This window comes from Taudactylus pleione, unplaced genomic scaffold (genome assembly GCF_031769625.1).
Source record: "Taudactylus pleione unplaced genomic scaffold, aTauple2 ptg000122l, whole genome shotgun sequence".
Lineage (NCBI taxonomy): Eukaryota > Metazoa > Chordata > Amphibia > Anura > Myobatrachidae > Taudactylus > Taudactylus pleione.
In genome coordinates, this window is record NW_028284524.1 from 5,294,256 (window position 1) to 5,315,000 (window position 20,745).

General features: G+C 46.4%; 1 protein-coding gene across 3 annotated transcripts in view; it reads left to right on the plus strand.

Moving 5' to 3' along the window:
- Window positions 1-20,745, plus strand: part of STK11IP (serine/threonine kinase 11 interacting protein) — a 138,149-nt gene that overhangs the window by 20,068 nt on the left and 97,336 nt on the right. For all 3 annotated transcript variants that reach the window (XM_088472281.1, XM_088472280.1, XM_088472282.1), the window contains exons 6-12: window positions 5,314-5,421; window positions 7,178-7,249; window positions 7,395-7,524; window positions 7,613-7,716; window positions 10,613-10,699; window positions 11,283-11,324; window positions 20,043-20,183. In XM_088472281.1, coding sequence (XP_088328407.1) covers window positions 5,314-5,421; window positions 7,178-7,249; window positions 7,395-7,524; window positions 7,613-7,716; window positions 10,613-10,699; window positions 11,283-11,324; window positions 20,043-20,183 — 684 coding nt within the window. The remainder of the gene's footprint in view (window positions 1-5,313; window positions 5,422-7,177; window positions 7,250-7,394; window positions 7,525-7,612; window positions 7,717-10,612; window positions 10,700-11,282; window positions 11,325-20,042; window positions 20,184-20,745) is intronic.

The following is a 20,745-nucleotide window of genomic DNA, read 5'->3' on the forward strand; positions in this document are numbered from 1 at the left end:
GTAAAACCCCATACCTCGTTGAAGTTTCGGAACTGGAACTATCACAGAAGATACTACTAGAGACTGGATAGCCTCCTGTAGAACCTTGGCTCTTTCTGCCTGTATTGGCAGACTTGTAGTGAAGAACCGAGGTGGAGGGGAGGTCTCAAAATCTATTCTGTACCCCAGGGTAATTAGTCTTCAGATCCATGGTTCTGTGGAAGTCTGGTTCCAAACTTGTTGAAATCTTTGCAGGCGGCCTCCCACTGCAGATGGTCCCAGGTGGGACGGAAGACCGTCATGCCACTTGTTTCTCAGCTGGTTTAGGCTCTGGTCTACAAGCAACCATGTGTGGACGACCTCTACCTCTGCCATCTCTTGGTTGCGTGGGCACACCTCTGGTCCTACCACGAAAGGAATGTGTAGCTCGAAAGGAATTAAACGAAGGCCCAGTGTAAATTCTTCTGGGAGCAGGTGCAGCTGACGGGAGGAAAGTAGATTTACCCCCTGTGGCTTGGGATACCCATTTGTTTAATTCCGGCCCGAGCAGGATGTCGCCAGTGAATGGTAGACTTTCCACCGCGCTCTTGAATTCTGCGTCAGCTTGCCAAGCGCGTAGCCAGAGGGCTCTGCGGGCCGAAATCGCCGAAGCAGATATGCGAGCACTAATCTGACTGATATCCTTTGAAGCTTCTCCCATGTAAACTGCAGATTCACGGATGTGGTCTGCTAGTAGACGTAACTCTGCTCTGGAATTACCTGAGTCCAATCCTGTAATCAATTGATCGGCCCAGGAAACCACCGCCTTGTTAACCCAAGCGGTAACAAGTGTGGGCCTGAGTTGAGCACCCGCTGCTGTATAAATAGATCTTAGCGTTGTCTCCAACTTACGATCCGACGGATCTTTTAGAACTGTAGCTCCCGTTACTGGGAGTGCTGTTTTCTTTGAGAGACGGGAGACAGACGCATCTACTGGAGGAGGGTTTTTCCACTTCTCCATCATGGATGAAGGAAAAGGGTAACTAGATGAAAACCGGCGCGGAATCTGGAACCTCTTATCCGGCTGTTTCCAAGCTACCGAGAGCTGTTGCTGAAGTTTCTTCGAGAACGGAAAAACTGCAGAGCTCTTCGGTGGTTCGTTAAATAATTCAAACTCCTGTGATGGAGGAATTATATCCTCAGGTAAATTCAGAGTCTTTCTGACTGCCAAAATTAAAGATTCCACCCCGGGAGAGGTGGACTCTAACTCCTGAGGGTTGTCGTCTTGTAACGCAACCTCCAATTCCCCTTCGGTATCCTCCATAGTAAGGAATTCTTCCTCTGACTGGAGAACAGTCGTCAGAGTACGCTTCGGTCTCTGGTAGGAAGTGGAGGGTGCGGATGCCGCTGTGCCCATAACCTGTACCAAGGTGTCTAGAGACTTAGGCCCTCATTCAGAGCCGCTCGTTAGCGGCAGTACGCTCGTTCCGAGCGATGTTTGCACATCTGCGCATGCGTACGCTTTTTAGTACGCATGCGCGAACCAGTCAGTGCGGTCGAAAATCCTTTGTACGCTATATAGCGAGTGCCTGCTATTTTGAGTGACAGAATGAGGCGTATGTGGGTGGTAACAGGGGAAGGTGCTTGAAAATGGGGAGTGGAGATCCGAACGCAGGCGTGCTTAAAGGTCAAAACGGGCGTTTTATGGGTGTGTATATTTAAAACAGCAGCGTCATTGACCACGTCACTGGGTTATTTTATAGCCAGAACTGCACGCAAATTTGTGGTAGCAAACACCAACCACAAGAATAGCGAGCAGTTCATACGCTGGTCGATGTACTCGATTAATCTAATAAATAGCGGACATGACGTAGGATGCGTGCGGCCAGGGGGCGTTTTTAACAAATAAACGAGCGTATGTTTTGCTCGTTCGTTCAGACTTAGAGGTGTGAACACACTGCAATGTGCGTACGGATCATTTAAATAGCCACCCCTTGTTTTTGAACGAACGACCGCAAATAGCGTGCGGCTCTGAATGAGGGCCTTAGTTAGCCCCGCCACCCAGGGAGGTTGAGACTTACGTGCCTCAGCTAACTCTGACGTTAAGTCTGACAGAACTACCATGTCAGCGGCCCACGGCGGAGCAACTGAGTCAGGAATAGCCATCGGTGGATCAATTGTTATACAAGCATCACATAACGTGGACCCAGTGGCATGCGGCTTAGATAGTTTGTGGTTACATTTAGAACAGACAAACATCTTTTGAGCCGCTTTTGTTTTGTTTGACATGGATAAACACAGTCACCCAGACGCACAGCAGTGATGAGAAATAAAACAGAAGGCTGGTTGGGACACAGAGGTAGAGGTACCCCCTCCCACAGATTAGATTCCCTGCACTGACACCCCAGTGTTACTCACAGCCTCTTGCCAGGGATGTAGACAGGAGAATCAGCCTTCTGCATGTGCCTTAAAAAACTACCGGTAGTGGAGAGACGCAGGCAAACAACAGGTTAAAACGCGGCTCCACGCTGCTGTAACAGCTGCTGCCGCATTAATTAGATAGGGAGCCCACTCTATTAGGCTCCGCCCCCTTTCTCCTCAAGTCCGAGGGACTGTAAAATGGCCACCACGCTGCAGTCATCACCTCCCCCCTGCGCTAGCCCCGCTGAGAAGGAGCCGCTAGTCACGCTCATCAGCGGGAGAGGGGAGAAGCATAATCATTTAGCAGCGCTTATATCGCTCTCTGAAGTCAGCGCTGGCAGCGGGGCAGGAGTCGGGGAAAGTGCAAGTGATCTGTACTCACTGTGCTCCCCTTTGGACGGCTCCTCTGATCAGCACTTCTCCTCCCTGCTTCCTGGAGGCAGTCTGTGCTGTGTGTGTGTGCGGCATTAAGGAGCTGTCAGATGCTTTTGGTGAAGCACTGCACACTCCTTCCTGTAACCCAGGAGGTTAACAGGATGCCAGTAACCCGGACCCCACCTTTAGAGAGGTGCCGAAGGGTACTTGAAAAATAATGTAAAAGATGTTTTAAATAATAAAACAAAAAATAAATAATAATTTAAATAAAAGAAATAAATTAGATTTGCTGCTGGATCACAGCAGATTGTGACCAGCTCCATGAGGCACATTTTCTAAACTGAGGGCTGGTGGGGCATAGAGGGGGAGGAGCTTCACACTTCTAAATTTTAAAGTGCCAGCTCCAGCTATCCACGCCTCTATACCCCAGCGTAAGCACCTCCAGTGTCCCCTAGTGGATGAAAGAGAAAAAGAGAAAACCAGTATGGTTCTCCAAGGAATTAGTGGTCTTAAGTGCTACTTAAACTGCACATAAGTATGTAGACTGACCCAATCAGTGGAGGATAAAAAAAAATGCATATAAATCTAGTCTCAAAGAGGTTAAACACGTAATAAAAGTTGCTATAGCCTAGTCAGCACAGTTGGTAAAAGTGGGTGAGAAAACACTCCTTGGATACATTCGTGAAAATAAATCACATTGCTGCCGTGTTTCCCCGATAATAAGAGACTGTCTTATTTTTTTTTTGTTCAAAAAACACCATAGGGCTTATTTTCGGGATAGGTCTTATATTAATTAACATTGACAGCAGTGCCCCTTATGCATGCCCCCTTGTAGAAGTGCCCCTTATGCAGGCCCCCTTGTAGAAGTGACCCTTATGCAGGCCCCCCCCTTGCAGTCCCCCTGTAGCGGTGTCCCTTATTGCAGTGCACTTACCTGACTCGACCGCCGTCCGGGATGTCGCTTTCACTTGCGCGCTGACTAGATCTAACATGATCCAGCAGGCACGACCGCACAGGATCCTCAGCGCGCGTGTGACAGGGAACACTGATCTCTGCAGCGTTCCCAACTCAAAATGAGATTCAGGTAGGTCTTATTTTCGGGGTAGGGCTTAATTTGGACCGGGTTACAAAATTAATGGTAGGGCTTATTTTCGGGGTAGGTCTTATTATCGGGGAACACGGTATCTCTATTGGCTCTTGCTGTTTCAGCACCCTGGTCAGCTCTTCCAAACTGTACCATGTTGTTAAACTGAAACATTTTCGCTATGCTTCCTTTATAACATCAGAAAGTGTGAGAACATATGGGAGCCAAACATCAAAAAACCTTTGTCATTTTCTCCCTGGTCAGCTCTTATACAGCAGCTTGGTGCAATATTTTTTTCTATGACTGTGCTTCACTAAAATCGTCATTGCTCGGCTAACTTTTTGGCATAGATGAATGGAACTTTATATACGGAAATCAATCAGGTGAAAACCAAACCAAGGCTGGGTTCATAACAGAAATTAAAATTGCTTGCCAGTATGACCTCTCCTCTATTTATGCCCCAAGATAGAGAAGAACTGATGCTGGTCTGTATTGGCTTTGCAGTTGGAGGGTGTGGGAGAAGTGGCTTTCCAAATGGTAGAACAGGTCATCTTTTGCAGGCGAATAATTTGTCTCTCTTTTGAGGATTATTACGGAGCTTAACATTGTGGGTAGAATATGTAAAGGCATTATGGGGTATTGTGAGGACATTGCCTAAATAACTGCTTGGCTGTGAAAGCTGAGAGATATAAGATGATAAATTGGGTTGTCTGTGAAGGTGTAGGGATAGAAGAGAAGGGGCCAGGTCATATGTTGTTGTGATCACCGACCTAGGCTGCTGGTTTCAGGAAAATGGGGTCTGTGCCAGTGCGCCAGAAAAGTGCATATTATTGTCCTTGATGGCAGACATGGCTATATGCAACTACAGATAACCAGAAAATGTCTTGGAGGGGGGGAATGTCGATAGAATACATGGTTGTATAGATAGAGGTATTAGTAGCTGGGGAGTTGTGTGGCCACTTTAAGGTTCACTATTAAAATTTCACCTCAAGTACTATGTTCAGCTCTGGGGGCCCCATCTCTACATTAATAGCATAAAAATGAATTGGAGAAGGGCTTCCAAAATGATGCATGAGCTGCATAACCACACCTATCAGAAGAGTCTCAGAGATGGACTTGCAGAGATAAAAGTGCAGACTGACCTGTATCATAAGGAAGTTTTTTTTTTTCTTTTGGCAAGATCCCTGGAATAGTCTTTTAGCATTTGTGCCAGGGAAAGAGAGAGCGTTAAGCAATGCATTGAACAAACATATTGCTGTTACATCTTCGATAGGGTTTTCTATTTGCCCTTTTCACAAACCACTAAACATCCCGACCATGAAAAAATAGATGACTAGAATAGATGAATATGTGAGTTCTTTTCTGCAATCAAATTTTGTTTCTATGTATATTCTACAATCTGCGACTGGAATTTTTGTCATGTTATATACATATAGTAATAATACAAATGTTTGAGTCTTTATGCTTCTCCTTAGGAAGTGATCTCTCTGTGTGGGGGGGATCTGAGCTCTGCTCTCCCCTGGTTGGAGTTGCACACCCTGAATTTCAGCTACAACACAATCCACAGTTTGGACCAGTCCTTGGTGAGCCCAAGCTGTGGGTGGGGAGGGGGCTACTGTTGTGCTTAGTGTAAGCATCCCATATACTGTGCTCCTGTGTGGTCTGCCTTTATGGCATCTGGTTGTGGTTGGGTAAAACAATGTTGTTAGGTTTGTTTCTCATAGATCATGGCCTCTCTGCTTTAGATAAGATAAAACCAGACTTCTTACACACACACCCTTTGATAAATTTCTGTATGAACCTTTTATTTATTTAGTTATTAGCAGTTACTTATGTAGTACAAGCATATTCCGTTGCGCTGTACAGTTGGGAGCAAAACAGTAATAAAATGAGACTTGGCCATAACAGACAGACAGGGAGGTAAGAGGGCCCTGCCCGCTAGCCTACAATCTATAGGGAAATTCAGATGTGTCCTCATGTATCTGTCCATTTTGCGCCATATGGTGTTACTTAGACGATCCACCACGGATAGCTATTGCCGAGCTTCAGTACTTTGTGCATCTTAATACACTTATAGTATACCAAGTCGCTAATAGTGTCCTCAGATGATTAAGCATAACAGTGACTCGCGCCATGTGTCGTTATGCTTTGTCTACTACTTTCTATGCATTCTTTTGCAATATTAAAAATATTAATCCCATGCACAGTACTTATGGCCTGACTCAGAGATTAATGTAAAGTGTCTCGCTGCATTTATTTCACGCTCATTGTCGGACGCAGCAGCGGATCACAGATGCTGGCAGGAGGTGTCAGTTTACACAAGGCACATAATATTGCATCACCGCTGCGAACAAAAACACAGCTGCGACTATGAATTAGTAAGTACTTAGGATTAGTATAGCACTATAGCACATTAAGAGGCATATTTTAAGGAAAAGTCTCATGGCACAGCAAAGTTTAAAAGCCCATGCCAGATGGGGCTACTTGGTGCCATTTGAGGATAGGTATATGTGGCACATCTATTGGCATTTGATAAAGGAGGATAAATGCTACATATTACAAATGGTCCAGCCAGATTGCAATGGTCTTTGGTGTGCTATATCAGTGTTTCTCATCTCTGTCCTCAGGACCCCACACGGTTCACGTTTTGCAGGTCACCCAGCAGGTGCACAGGTGTAATCATTACTCACTGACCCATTTTAAAAGGTCCACAGGTGGAGCTAATTATTTCACTTGATTCAGTGTGGAGACATGGAAAACATGCACTGTTTGGGGGTTCCTGAGGACTGAGTTTGAGAACCTGTGCTCTATATGATCCAGTCACACAGCAATGTTGGTCTAGGATCAATGGGATGTGTGAGTGCAGACAGAGAATATATGTAAAGTTATGTGTGAACTGCATAGAGGGACCTTTGCAGTCCTGGGAGTTTTTAGGAATATCATTATTTACAGCCTTAGTTTCTGGTATATACATTGCAAGCTGGACATTAAACCATCTTCGTGTGGCCAAAGTGCACTGTTTTAAGCACAGGCCAAACTATCGGAACACTATAAGTAATGGTTGTCACTGGGGGACCCGTTACATTCATACTGAATGTAGATGTTAGACAGCGATCATTTTGGCTGCAATGTTGTTTTTTTTTAAATTGGTCGAATTGACAGATTTCATTTTGGACAGCCCCAGTACTGTAAGTGCACTAGGCACAGGAGCGTCAAGGCTTCCTCTGAATAGGGTTCTCTCTCCTTTTTGTGTCTGTACACATTCTGTGACTCTTATTCTGTTTGTGTGCAGCGCTGGGGAATATGTTGACTCTTGATGACGGATAATGTTTATTTCAGGAATTATTGAACAGTCTGAGGATCTTGGATTTAAGTCATAATCGTATCAAAGAATGTGGCTCATATTTACAGGTATGACCTTTCTCTGCTTTTCCCACTAACCATCTTCTATAGAGAGGTGTGTGTAGTCTTTGGGAATTAGTGTAGGCTCGGGCAGGACTGCTGTAACAAAACACACTCAGTGCTTATCTCGGTAATGTGTGTCGTTTAATTCTAGGTGCTTTCTGAGCTTCAGTATCTGAATCTGGGTTATAATCTTTTATTGTCTGTACCGGAGCTTAATTTACAATCCAGTGCAAAACTCCACACCCTCATTCTGAGACACAACCAACTGTCCAGCACCAGCGGTCAGTCTATCTTTGTGTACGTACGTACAGCCTGTCTCTATTGTTATGTGTGTGTGAGCCTGTCGCTGATCTGTGTTTTCCCCTGTAGGACTAGAGCCGCTCTCAAACCTCCAACACTTGGATTTGTCTTACAATCTTCTTCTTGAGCACTCACAACTTACAGGTTTGGCTAAGCTGCACAAACTAAGAAAGGTAATGTTGATCTAGTGACAGTCACAGAAATAACTAACCCGCTGGCAATGTATTTATATTTCTCTTTATGCATGTTCAGATTGTAACAATATTATCTATTTTTAAATAAAGTCTGTAGAGAATGTTGTCACTCACCAGTCCCAATGAGCTGGAGCAGTTTACAAGAAGTATAATGAGGCACTACCATCCCATCCTTCTGTTTAGATACAATGAGCTGTGACCTTTTTGAAAAGCAATGATAAAAAAAAAGAATAAACGTATGTGACTGTGTTAAAGAGCTTGGACACTTTTGGAAACCTTAATTGCCCCCTTCTTATAACTTGTTTACCCTTGAATAAAATTGTATAAAAGCAGGAAGGAGAGCTCTTGTTGCATATTGGGGGTGTGGTATATTTTGCCGCCATTCATCATGTCATCAGGGCAGCAACTAGATGTGCAGCGGCCACGCAGGGCCCTGGGGGCGGCACCTACATGTGGCTTGCAGGGTGCCTGGAGTGGCACCCTGCAGCTAGTAGCGCTTATGCAGATCTGCCCGGCACTTCCAAAGAACACTCTGGGCAGGCACCCTATAGCCTGTAGAGCTCCAACTGGGAGTGTCCATAGGATGCTGCAGGCACTGTTCTACTTCCCGTTGTTGGTGGCTGAGTCCCCTAGGCATGACATCATGATGTCACAAGTTTAGGGGGAGGTGCCGGCACAGGGTGCACTGCTGCCCTTTTAAAGCACTGCATGCCAACATTATGGAGGGGAGTATTACTAATCCTAATCCCTAACAACTCCCTAGACAATTAACATGTTGACATTGTGAACATAACTGTCAACTATCAACATTGTGCCTACATCCCGATTGTTAGTCATCATCATGGGTGAGCGTAAATGACTATCTGTCCTCTCTTCAGTAGAGGTCTATGGAGCTCTATTAAGGGTACTACAGTGATCGCGCTGAGCAAAAAAAATTGTATGTCCCAGGGACCCCGAACTTTAAAAATTGCGGTCCTATTTTATGGTTGCTGGGTCCCATCACATGTTATGCGGGGTGAGGGCAGGCAGCAGTTAGGACAGTGCTGAGGGCAGGTAGCAGTTGGGGTAGAGTTGCGGGTAAGGGCAGAGAGAAGTTGAGGTAGAAGTGGGGGTAGTAGGGAGTAAGGGCAGGCAGGGCTGGGGGAGGATAGGGAGGGGATAAGTGCAGACGTCAGTTGCAACAGTGCTGCGGGGCAGGGAGGGGGCTAGGGGCAGGCAGTGCTGGGAGTAGTGAGGGGCAAGGGTAGATAGCAGCTGCCGCAGTACTGGGGGGCAAGGAGGAGGTTCGGGGCTTTCACTAGCATTGCACAGAAGGGTCCCATCACACACTGGCAGCACCCTGGCACTGCACGGAACTGTCCCATCACACACTGGCAGCACCTTGGCACTGCATGGAAGGCTCCCATCACACACTGGCAGCACCCTGGCACTGCTCGGAAGGCTCCCATTACACACTGGCAGCACCCTGGTACTGCACGGAAAGGCTCCCATCACACACTGGCAGCACCCTGGAACTGCATGGAAGGCTCCCATCATACACTGGCAGCACCCTGGCACTGCACAGAAGGCTCACACCACACACTGGAACCACACAGAAGGCTCCCACTACACAATAGCACCATCCTGGCCTTGCTAAAGAGTCCCACCACACATGGGCACAAGAGAGCAGGATCCCACCACACACTGGGAAATGAGGGTCCCACAACACAATGGAGAACACCTGGTGCAACACAAGGGGCCTCAGTTCACCCTGTTACCCCCATGTACCACTTTGGCACTGTACTCCATAGGAGTGCCCCACCACATACTGGCAGCCCCAGGCAAGACACTGAGTGCCGGTTAACACATGATGTGGCTCTGGAGAACGGCTACTCACAGTCCAGGTGCTTTTTCTTGGGGCAATATGGTGGGTGGTGGCCTTGCAGACGATCCTGATACAATCCATGTCGCTCTGCTCGGACATTGCGGCTCCGGGCGGGGTCTGACATGAAGAGAATCGGGCCTGGGAAGAGAAGGGTGGATCCAGCATCACCTAGCCGCAGACCTGTGCATGAAGGCCTGGAACACAGTCATGTTGTTAGCCCGTGTGGCACAGGCACGGCAGCTGCTGGAGAGAGCCCGGCAGCATCACGTGACCGAGAGGCGGAGGTCTCTGGTGCCAATTGGAAGATGAGACACTGCCGCCCCCGCGGCTATTGGCTGGGTGACGCTGATGGATGTCACTGGGCCAGCAGCTGCGGCGTGCATACTCAGCACGTCCTGCAGGAACCGGGCCACTTTTAAAAGCTGGATCCCTTAGTGCCTGCAGCGCATATATACGCGCTATAGTGCATATTTTGTGATCCCTGTACTAGACAGATGGGTGACAACAATTGTTTTATTGGGCGCCTAAACTAACGGGTGCCCGACGGAGCAATTCAATTGTTGCTCCATTCGCGCGGTCATAGCTGTGGTTAGACACGTTTCTTCTCGCCGCCTCCTGAGGTGGCAAGCAGAACTGTGCGATAAGTCGGCTGTTTGGGCTTTAGATGGGGTTAGCTGCTATATGTGGCTAAACCTCATGCTTTTGCGCCCAACAATTGAATTGCTCCATTGGGCACCCAAAAAGCAATTAAATTTCCCCTATGGAGTTCTCATTCTATATGAGATGCAGTGTTTTCCAGCTTAGAGGAATAGAACCAATAAATGTTCTACATTGATAAAGGGCACATTTCTAATCCACATTTGGGAAGAGACCCCCAAAACAGTCAACATCACAAATTTGTAATTAGCACCAGCTTAATTTGTTGAAGGACACAACTACTACAACATTTGCTTTGTGTGTGGGAGAACACAATCTCAAGTGTCTTTGATCTGAATTGTTTTGTCTTTCTAGCTGTTCCTCGAGGGGAATCCCCTGTATTTCCAGAAAGAGTACCGAGTGCTAACAGCCCAACATTTGTCCCCTAAAGCCTCAGACAAGGTGAGTAACCAGTCTTGGCTTATCGGTCACCTCCGACACACGGGAAGATAACTGCAGAATATGGGTCTGACCCTGATCGTACTCTGCTGCGACAACTTTAGCGGCTCTTTCCGTAGTCGCATTTGCGTCTTTATGCTAATGCTAGTATCAGCACTTTCCCTGGTGTACAAGTGTGCGTCTAAATGTACAAAGACGAAGACGCCCACTTTGACGCTGTAATACCGCATGGTGTGTCTTTACACACCACCATAAGTCACACCATCAAAACTAGCACCATATGGCCTCAATTGTGAGCGATTAAGCATCTGTGACACTACCAAAACATAACCATAAAAGACTATTGAGGGGGCGTCTGAATAGCCACCTCCCAGTCACCGCCCAGGAACACCCAGCACATTTCCAGTACATTTGTGATATCGTGCTCCTCAATCAGAACTGCGTCTGTGTGCGTACACACCGTGTAATGCATGTACAGTAGCAAATAAACGCTCAACTCCATAAACATCTGCATTGTGTGCGACTCAGGATTAGGCTCTATGTGTGCCAGCCTGTAGTGCTCATAACCTCTGCTTTGTATTCTCAGGTTTTACTGGATGGAAAGTTGTTGTCGGGGCTGGAGACAGTGGTAAGAGAAGAGCTAGCTATATTGAAATGAAAGCTAAACCTGATATATAATTGTCTTTCTACTTCAGCTGTAGGGTTCAGTTGGTTTGTTAAGGAGGAGGAGGCAGGCCAATGGAAAACACAAGAACTGACTATCAAGTTTTCTTTATTTCCCAGTGCCTTGCATTGCATACGTGGTATGCTAAGGGCTATTGCTCAGATTTATGTTGTATTTTAATTAATTAGAACCTTTAACCACAGATGATGCCTTTAGTCACAGTTGGGCTAGTCCGTATTTGGATAGTCTTCAGGAAGCCTAAAATCGCAGGAGATTTGGGGGAAAGCACAAGTACCTCTGACAGACCTTGTACAGCAACAACTTTAGGTGTCTCATAAGATGTCCCTGAGTAAACTAAAATAACGTGCCACTCACTATCTGAACCCAATTTATCAGTTTCCAGTTTACCCAGAATTCATTTCTTTGTTATTGCTATATACCAGTGGTTCTCAAGCTGGTCATGTTTTGAGGCATTCTGTCTATTGAACCAGGTTGGAATATTACTGACCCAGCAAAATAGATGAATTCACCTGTGCATAATTAAAGAAATAAAACCTGACCTGTTAGTGGTACTTGAGGACTGGAGTTGAGAACCACTGGCCTACGAGGTGTGGCTATTAAATAATGAGGCTGTACTTCTGAAAAAAATAACCCATACTGCGTGAGTTAAAAGGGAGTAGGGGAACATTGACCTTGGACTATCACAAAACGGATTTGCAAGTTTCACCCCTCTCGCACAGATAGTTTGCTGTCACACACATGCTGTGTGCTGGGCTGCTGTGAGAGTGAGAGAAGGGAGGGGAGGGGGGGGGGGCGGCGGCGCTGGGCCCCTCAGGAACCCGAGGCACGGGTAAACAGTACCTGCCCCCCCCCTTCTCGGCACCTCTGCCCATATGTGCTTAGATATCACAAGCCTATACTAGTTGAGTCTGCACACAGATGAGGAGCAATGTTTCAGATATTATACGTATAGTATAAAACCGATTATCATATTCATTACTCTGAAACTTTTGCCTGTTTTATAGAATTGGGAGAGAACGAGAGTGGGGACAGGAACCAACCCCTCCTTCTTTTTTTCTTTTTTAAATAGGTGCATACTAACATGCACAGATGTGTAAGGTTCGGGAACATGTGAGAACTGAAGTTTTTTGTCATTTATTCATGTATCTCATGTTTATATATGTTTACAGAGTGAAATATAGTCTTATTTCTCCTTCATCCACTAGGAGACACTGGAGTAAATAAAATGGGGTATAGGGTAGAACCTGGCACTTTAAATAATTTAGAAGTGTGACTGGCTCCTCCCCCTCTATGCCCCATCAGCCCCAGTTTTAGAAATGTGCCCGAGATAGCCGGTGCACATTGGGGCTGTCTCCAGCCCTTGTTAGTAGTTTATTTTTTTTTTCATTTATCCATTTTATTTTACTATCATTTTTACAATGAGGACAGGCAGAGTGCTTACTGTGTTAGTCTGCCTGCTAAGTGGGAGCCGCCGGGAAGGTAACCGCCACGGCCACTGCAGCCTGTCTGGTGTCCCTGAAGGGACGGAGGGGGGGTGCGGGGCACAGTGAGTCACCGTGACCGGACTCTGCGAGTCCCGCCACAGTGACTGCCACCAGCAACCGGGTCCCCCGCATGCCTACCCCCCCCCCCTCCCATCCAGCCTCATGGCCGCAACAAAATTGACGTCGCAGGGCAGGAGCGGTGGTTACCAGTAGCTGGGCAGAGTGACAGCGCGGGTGTTGCTGCGGCTATCGTACAGGTCGGAGGTTTCATCCCCATCTTCCCTCGCCCGCGCCATCTGGCTTCCCTCTAGTCTGGAGCTAGAGAACGGTATTTTGGAGTCTCCTGGGGCTCAGTGCCCGGTAGTAGCAGCCGTATCTCCCTGAGATCCCGGCTGTGTGATCAGTGCAGCTGAGCCACATAAAGATCCTGTGTCTCCCCGCACACGCTGACAGGACTCAGGAAGTAACCGGTAGCGCAGCGCTGACAGGTGAGCTCCTCTGGGGCAGCGTGGTCCCGCCATTTTCTAGTGAGGATGGTAATGGGGGGCAGCTCTATTTTAACTTTGCTTCCTGTAGCCTTCTGGCTCTGCCCAGGCTAATATAAGTTTGCATTGCCGGATTTACTAGCAGCGCTAACAGCTGGAGGCGGGGGGCTGGGCTTAATGGCGCGTTACTCCCGCACCCTGCTCAGAAACCGGAGGCGGGGGGTCTCAGTGGAGCTCCCCAATATCCCGGTCATTCCTGTAGCCCAAATTAGAGACCAGGCTCCTCTTATTGCACGGGACGCTCGCCATTTCTAAGACTGATCAGAGGCAGAAACATCACAGCTCCTTAAGAGTCTGGTCATCTCTCATACCTACCTGCTGTGGCGCTGACGTACATAGCCCACCATTTTTCTAGTGAAACCAGCGGCAGGGAAACTGATAGGGAGTAAACAAGACTACAGCGTATCCCGGTTGCTTGCTCTCAGCATGTTTGTCTTTAGCGCAGTGGTTGGCATCTACAGTCAGGTGCATAAATATTGGGACATTGACAGAGTTTTCATATTTTGGCCTCTGTTCACCACCACAATGGCTTTGAAATTAAACAAACAAGATGTGCTTTAACTTCAGACTTTCAGATTTAATTTAAGGGTAATTACATCCAAATCAGGTGAACGGTGTAGGAATTACAACGGTTTCTATATGTGCCTCCCACTTTTTAAGGGGCCAAAAGTAATGGGACTATCAACTCAAAAGCTATTTCATGGACAGGCGTGGGCTATTCCCTCGTTATTTCATTATCAATTAAGCAGGTAAAAGGTCTGGAGTTGATTCTAGGTGTGACATTTGCATTTGGAATCAGTTGCTGTCGTCTCTCAATATGAGATCCAAAAAGCTGTCACTATCAGTGAAGCAAGCCATCATTAGGCTGAAAAATCAAAACAAACCCATCAGAGAGAGAGTTGATTTGGCCACACCTAATGTTTTTGCTGTTTGGAACATTCTTAAAAAGAAAGAACGCATCGGAGAGCTCAGCAACACCAAAAGACCCGGAAGACCACGGAAAACAACTGTGGTGGATAACAGAAGAATTATTTCCCTGGTGAAGAAAAACCCCTTCACAACAGTTGGCCAAATCAGGAACACTCTCCAGGAGGTAGGTGTATATGTGTCAAAGTCAACAATCAAGAGAAGACTTCACAAGAGTGAATATAGAGGGTTTACCACAATATGTAAACCATTGGTGAGCCACAAAAACAGGAAGACCAGATTAGAGTTTTCCAAACAACATCTAAAAAAGCCATTACAGTTCTGGAACAACATCCTATGGACAGATGAGACAAAGATCAACTTGTACCAGAGTGATGGGAAGAGAAGAGTATGGAGAAGGAAAGGAACTGCTCATGATCCAAAACATACCACCTCATCAGTGAAGCATGGTGGTGGTAGTGTCATGGCGTGGGCATGTATGGCTGCCAATGGAACTGGTTCCCTTGTATTTATTGATGATGTGACTGCTGACAAAAGCAGCAGAATGAATTCTGAAGTGTTTCGGGCAATATTATATGCTCCTATTCAATCAAATGCTTCAGAACTCATTGGACGGCGCTTCATAATGCAGATGGACAATGATCCGAAGCATACTGCAAAAGCAACCAAAGAGTTTTTTAAGGCTAAAAAGTGGAATGTTATGTAATGTCCAAGTCAATCCCCTGACCTGCATCCGATGGAACATGCATTTCACTTGATGAAGACAAAACTGAAGGGAAAATGCCCCAAGAACAAGCAGGAATTGAAGACATTTGCAGTAGAGGCCTGGCAGAGCATCACCAGGGATGAAACCCAGCGTCTGGTGATGTCTATGCGTTCCAGACTTCAGGCTGTAATTGCCTGCAAAGGATTTGCAACAAAGTGTTACAAAGTGAAAGTTAGATTTAGGATTGTTTAGTTTGTCCCATTACTTTTGGCCCCTTAAAAAGTGGGAGGCACATATAGAAACCATTGTAATTCCTACACCGTTCACCTGATTTTGATGTAATTACCCTCAAATTAAATCTGAAAGTCTGCAGTTAAAGCACATCTTGTTTGTTTCATTTCAAAGCCATTGTGGTGGTGAATAGATGCCAAAATATGAAACTTCTGTTAATGTCCCAATATTTATGCACCTGACTGTATGTGGCACATTGTACAATATGCTTCATCCATGCCTCACAGCAGGTTTACAAACATGTAACATATATTTATAGATCCCGGGCACCTCAAATTTATATTTAATATTTCCCTTATAATTCCACAGCCATCACTGGTATACATGGAAGGTATGCATGTGTGTGTAGATAAATTATATAATTGTATAATGTGCTTGCTTTGGCATCACGTACTAAAATTGAAAGTGTGGTCTAAATAGCCCAGTGAAGAATAGATCAGGTGGCTCGGTGTGCTGGAGCTCATGTAATGTAGCTTTGGACTGTGATAGTCACAGGTTCGTTCTTAGGACACACATGTTTTACTAAAGCGCTGCTTCAGGGCAGTCACTGGTGCCAGTTCCAGTCTTATGACTGGTCGTCTCCTCCTTTTGTCACTTTTACTAGGACTGTTATTCCTTGGGGGGGGTCAGTCATTCTCTGTTAGGTATTGTTACATAATTTTAACTTCTCTGCCAGGTGGAAGAACGGTAGTTTTCTCTTCAGAGCGTGAGGTAAGCAACTAGGATTTGTTGGGGTTCTGTGTCAGTCTAGACTGACGCGCAGGAGGACTTGCTTAGTTTTACTGTTCTATAACTGTAGATTCTCTTCATAGTCCACCCTTTGGGTTCCCTCCTGGGACAGGTACCGTTAATCCTGTTCTTGTCACAGGTGATCCAAGCTGGTGTATTCCGGTTTGTCCACGTCCTTTCTAGACACAGACTCTGCGTCTTATATAGTACTTATTCTCGAAGGCCCTGGTGTTCCAGCTTTTTTGAGTAGGGTGCTTGCATGTGGGTAGTTCTTGCAGGTAGCCCGTGTCCGTTGCCTAGCGCTCCTTCTGAAGGGGTCATTAAGGTCCTCGCACTACCTGGGTGTCTGTTGCAGCCGTGATCCTAAAGTGCTAGGTTATCCTGGTCTGTCTTTTCCTACTATGTTTTTGGCCAGGAAGCTGGTGTCGACTGCTCACTTCCATCACGTTTGGAAGTTGTCTGTCACTTGGGGTGTAAGCTGTGGTTTTCTAACCGTGGCTGCCCGGATCTTGTTTCTTCCAGGCGAGGTGGACGCTAGTCTTCTCCTGGACTCGCTGGAGGGTTCAGGCTGCTGCCTTATCCATCTTTTTCATAATTGGTTGTCCTGCTATCTGTGCCTCTGCAAGTGTTATAAGCTCCGATTACCCTCGATGCTGCCTCTGCCTTATGGGTTCTCAGCTCATCTGTGACGTTCTGCGATTTAACCCATCCGCTGTCTTGGAGCCCTTCCATTAGTGGAACCTTAAGTATGGTCCTGGTCGACTGCTCTGTTGTTGGCTCTGACCTTTATGTATACTACCTATTCGCCTTTGCTACAGATTTCTGTGGAAAGGAACAGTTAAGCTGCCTATCCACTACTAGATTCCGGGATGACGGCGCGATTACGACATCATAATCGTGCCGTCGTCCCCCTATGGGTGAAGTGCACACACTGAACGTTCAGACGTTCAGTGTATGCAGATCAATCATCCACGACCGTCATGTTCGGGCGATGATAGATGTTAAAAAAGACCAGCGGGTGTGCGCATCACTGGTTGTTTTGCGGGCGATTACCAAGCGATTGAGCGATAACAACCGGTTGTTAACGTTTAATCGCTTAGTGGATGGGCAGCATTATGAGGTCATATAATCTTTTGATGCCTGGTAGTTGCTGGGCTTCTATTGTCAGCTGTAGCAACATCTTCCACATCTTCCCTGTATTTGGATTTGGTCAGATTTTTTTTTTCTCAAGCTTGTTCTCGCTTTACTCTTTTTCTATTGCAATTTCTTGTTGGTGCTCTCCGCTACCTAGGGACCGGTCTGGTCTGTTTCCAGTTGAACCTTATGGCGTTCTGTCTGGTTCTTAGCCGCTTTTATTGACTTGGGTCGCCCTTTTACCATGTTCCAATTCTTCTCTTGGAGTGCATTAGTGGCATTCTCTGAGGCTGTCCAGTGAGGAGTTCTTATCACCTCATGTACTATACGGTACTTGGTACTCTGCTCTTGCCTTATATTTGTCCTACCGTCGATTTATGGCAGGCCCTGTTTAGGTTGGATCACTGGGTTGGCAAGCTTCTCGGCGCTTCCTGCCTGGGTGGTCAGGCTTTGGGATGTCCCCATTGTCTGTACTCCAGTGTACCCTAGTGGGTGAAGGAGAAAAGAGGATTTTGGTACTTACCGATAAATCCCTTTCTCCAATTCCACAGGGGACACTAGATGCCCGCCCAGCACTGTGTACCTGCCTTCTTACGTATTCCCTGCAGTGGGTTACTCTGTTCTCCTTGTGTCGGTCTGGTTCCGTTTTGTGGTGTTCTCCTTTTCTTCTTCCTGTTGTCCTCCGTCTATTGTCGGGCTCAGTTTTCTTAACTGGGGCTGATGGGGCATAGAGGGGGAGGAGCCAGTCACACTTCTAAATTATTTAAACTGCCCGTCTCTACTCTACCACCGTCTATACCCCATTGTCTATGCTCCAGTGTCCCCTGTGGAATCGGAGAAAGGGATTTATTGGCAAGTACCAAAATCCTATTTTTTGTTTCCCTCTGACTTAAGTAGTGTTATCTTTGATGACTACTTAAGTCCACAATGTCCATTTTAGGACATGCCTCATACAATATATTATCACATTTGATAATGCTGTGTGCTTGAACAATATCTACTGCTTTTTTGCATCTGTCTTCTCTTCCTCCATCAAATGTATCCTCAATCAGTCTTGCCGGGAATAGTACATCGAGCACCGCCATTCCTTCTTGTAGTAAATTGTTACCAGACAAATATCGTATTACATGACCCTTTGAGCAGGTGGCTGCTTCATGTTCTCCAAAGTGGCCTTTGTTCAATCAGCCAATAAAATCTGAAACATGGGTGAGAAAACAGTGCCATCTAGTGTAGTATATTAGAAACTTGTGAAGAAATCCAGTAAAGTGCAAACATACAAGAAAAAAGGAATGTAAAACTTATGTCCACAATGATGAAGTTCTCCTTGGATCATTTTTCTCAAAGTGACCCAAAGACTTCACAGTAAAAAAACAAAAAATATACATAGTGTAATAATGTGTTTAAATTGCTTATTGCCACACAGAACCACGAAGCACCACACCTGTGATTATCACTAAATTGTGAAAAAAGCACTGCAATCCATATATAGGACCTGATTCATTACGGATCGCTATTGTGATAGCAGCTGCGATTACGCATGCCGTCACAGCCCAACATAACGACGAGCACTTCCCCTTACTCGCATTCGTAATACTTTGCAAGTCTGCAAAACCATCGGTAACATCGAGTACCATCAGAGCCTCATGCACAATTACAACAGGTCTGACCTTACTCAGAATTTGCTAACCACATCGCACACAGTAAAAGCTCAAGCAGCGTATTCCATCGCAGTGGTTAATTTATGCACGCCCCTGTAACGGCGTTCAAACGCACTGACTCGCCTGCATTTCCACGACCACCCCCCTGTCACCTCCCACAAACGCTCACTTCCTGTCAATCACTCTGCGATGGGTCTGCGTGGTCTCTGCAATTGCATTGGATCCTATGCACACTGCGATGCATGCGCAGTATGCAACAATTGGCCGTCTGCGTGCGTAATCGCAGTAGCGATCCTTGCTGAATCAGGCCCATAGTCCTTAAGTAAAAATTGAGTGCACTCACCAGGGCTTCATGAAGAATAGGAACATCATGTCATAAACCAATCAACCACAGCCTTGTGTGGAGTTTGTATGGTTTTCCCCAACACTCCAAAAATATACTGGTAATATAATATAATATAATATACAGGTTAATTGGCTCCCAACAAAAACGTAACCTTTGCGTGTGTGCGCATGTGGTAGGGAATATAGAGTATAAGCTTCACTGGGGTAGGGACTGAATCGCCAAATGTTCTCTATAAAGCGATGCGGAAAATGTGAGCGCTATACAGTTAACTGGTGGTAATAATAACAAAATGCCTGGAAATACTTAAACTAAAACAGATTGCATTACTACTGGGCACGACCTAAATCAGTTATGTTAAACGACTGACATCTACATGTTGTGTACAGTCATCTGACCACATACTGTAGCCAGGTCCATATCTAGAACTGTCCATTTTGCCCTTCAGTGTTTTCAGCCAATTTGCAGGATTAGTCAGAGTGTGGCCAGGTGTGAACGCGGCCATTGTAGGAAGTGTTATGCCGGATACACCCTGGAGCGATGTCGACACGATATGTAGTTTCCACCCAAATTAGAACAACATATCAGGTACATCGCTCAGTGTGGTCGGCCGTGCTGCATGTCCACAGGACAATATCGCAGGTGGCCCCTGTGCAGGTAATGAAGGATGGAACGAGGTATTGATCCGTCCTGCATTACCTCTTTTTGATATGTACCCTGGATCCGATATGTAAGCCCATCGTGCCAACATATCGGCTGGGTACACAACGCTCAATGTGTACCCAGGTTTAGAATTGACTAAACAAAGTGAGAACATGCTAAGTCAATAATGTTCCTTTCGCAGAATACACAAGTCTTTAGAGAGAAGGTTGTGCTGCCACACCCAATCAATTCGGCAACAGAGAGTTCCTGCACTGGAGATCTGACTGACAGCTGCTCCAATACAGAGAAAACCACCAAGCGCCTCCCACGCAAGAAATCCAAGGTGAGACACCATGATCCATATGGGGTTTGCCACGGGTGAATTGTAAAAAGAAAAAAAAAAATTGGCCCCAGGGGATTTTCATCGTACTGGGTTATTAAATGGAAACTCCCACTTAGCTGAGACCCAGGAGTTTAAACGCTGTAAGATGTTCCATCAAGGCCCAAACCTTATGTGCTGTGCAAAACAATGCCTAAATACACCCCTATTTATAATGTTCCGGCAGGGCCGGTTCTATGATTACGCAAGGTACGCGGTCGCATAGAGCGCCACATAGTGAAGGGCGCCGCGGCCGCGACCTTGCGATTAATTAATTGACTTCACGACCACTAGCCGGCACCCAGCATCGTTGAGGCTGACCGCGGGCAGACTGTGTCACTGTGACACAGCTGCACCGCGGTTCCAATGGGCGGCCGTCCGATGGCTTGTGTGCAGTGACGTCATGACGTCACGCCGTAAGCAAGGTCGCAAACGGCTGGCGGGAGGAGAGTGACAGCTGTAGCCCGCTTTTGAGAAGGATCGTGTTCCTTCTGCAGGGCAGGCTGAGACCGCCCGTCCGGACTGC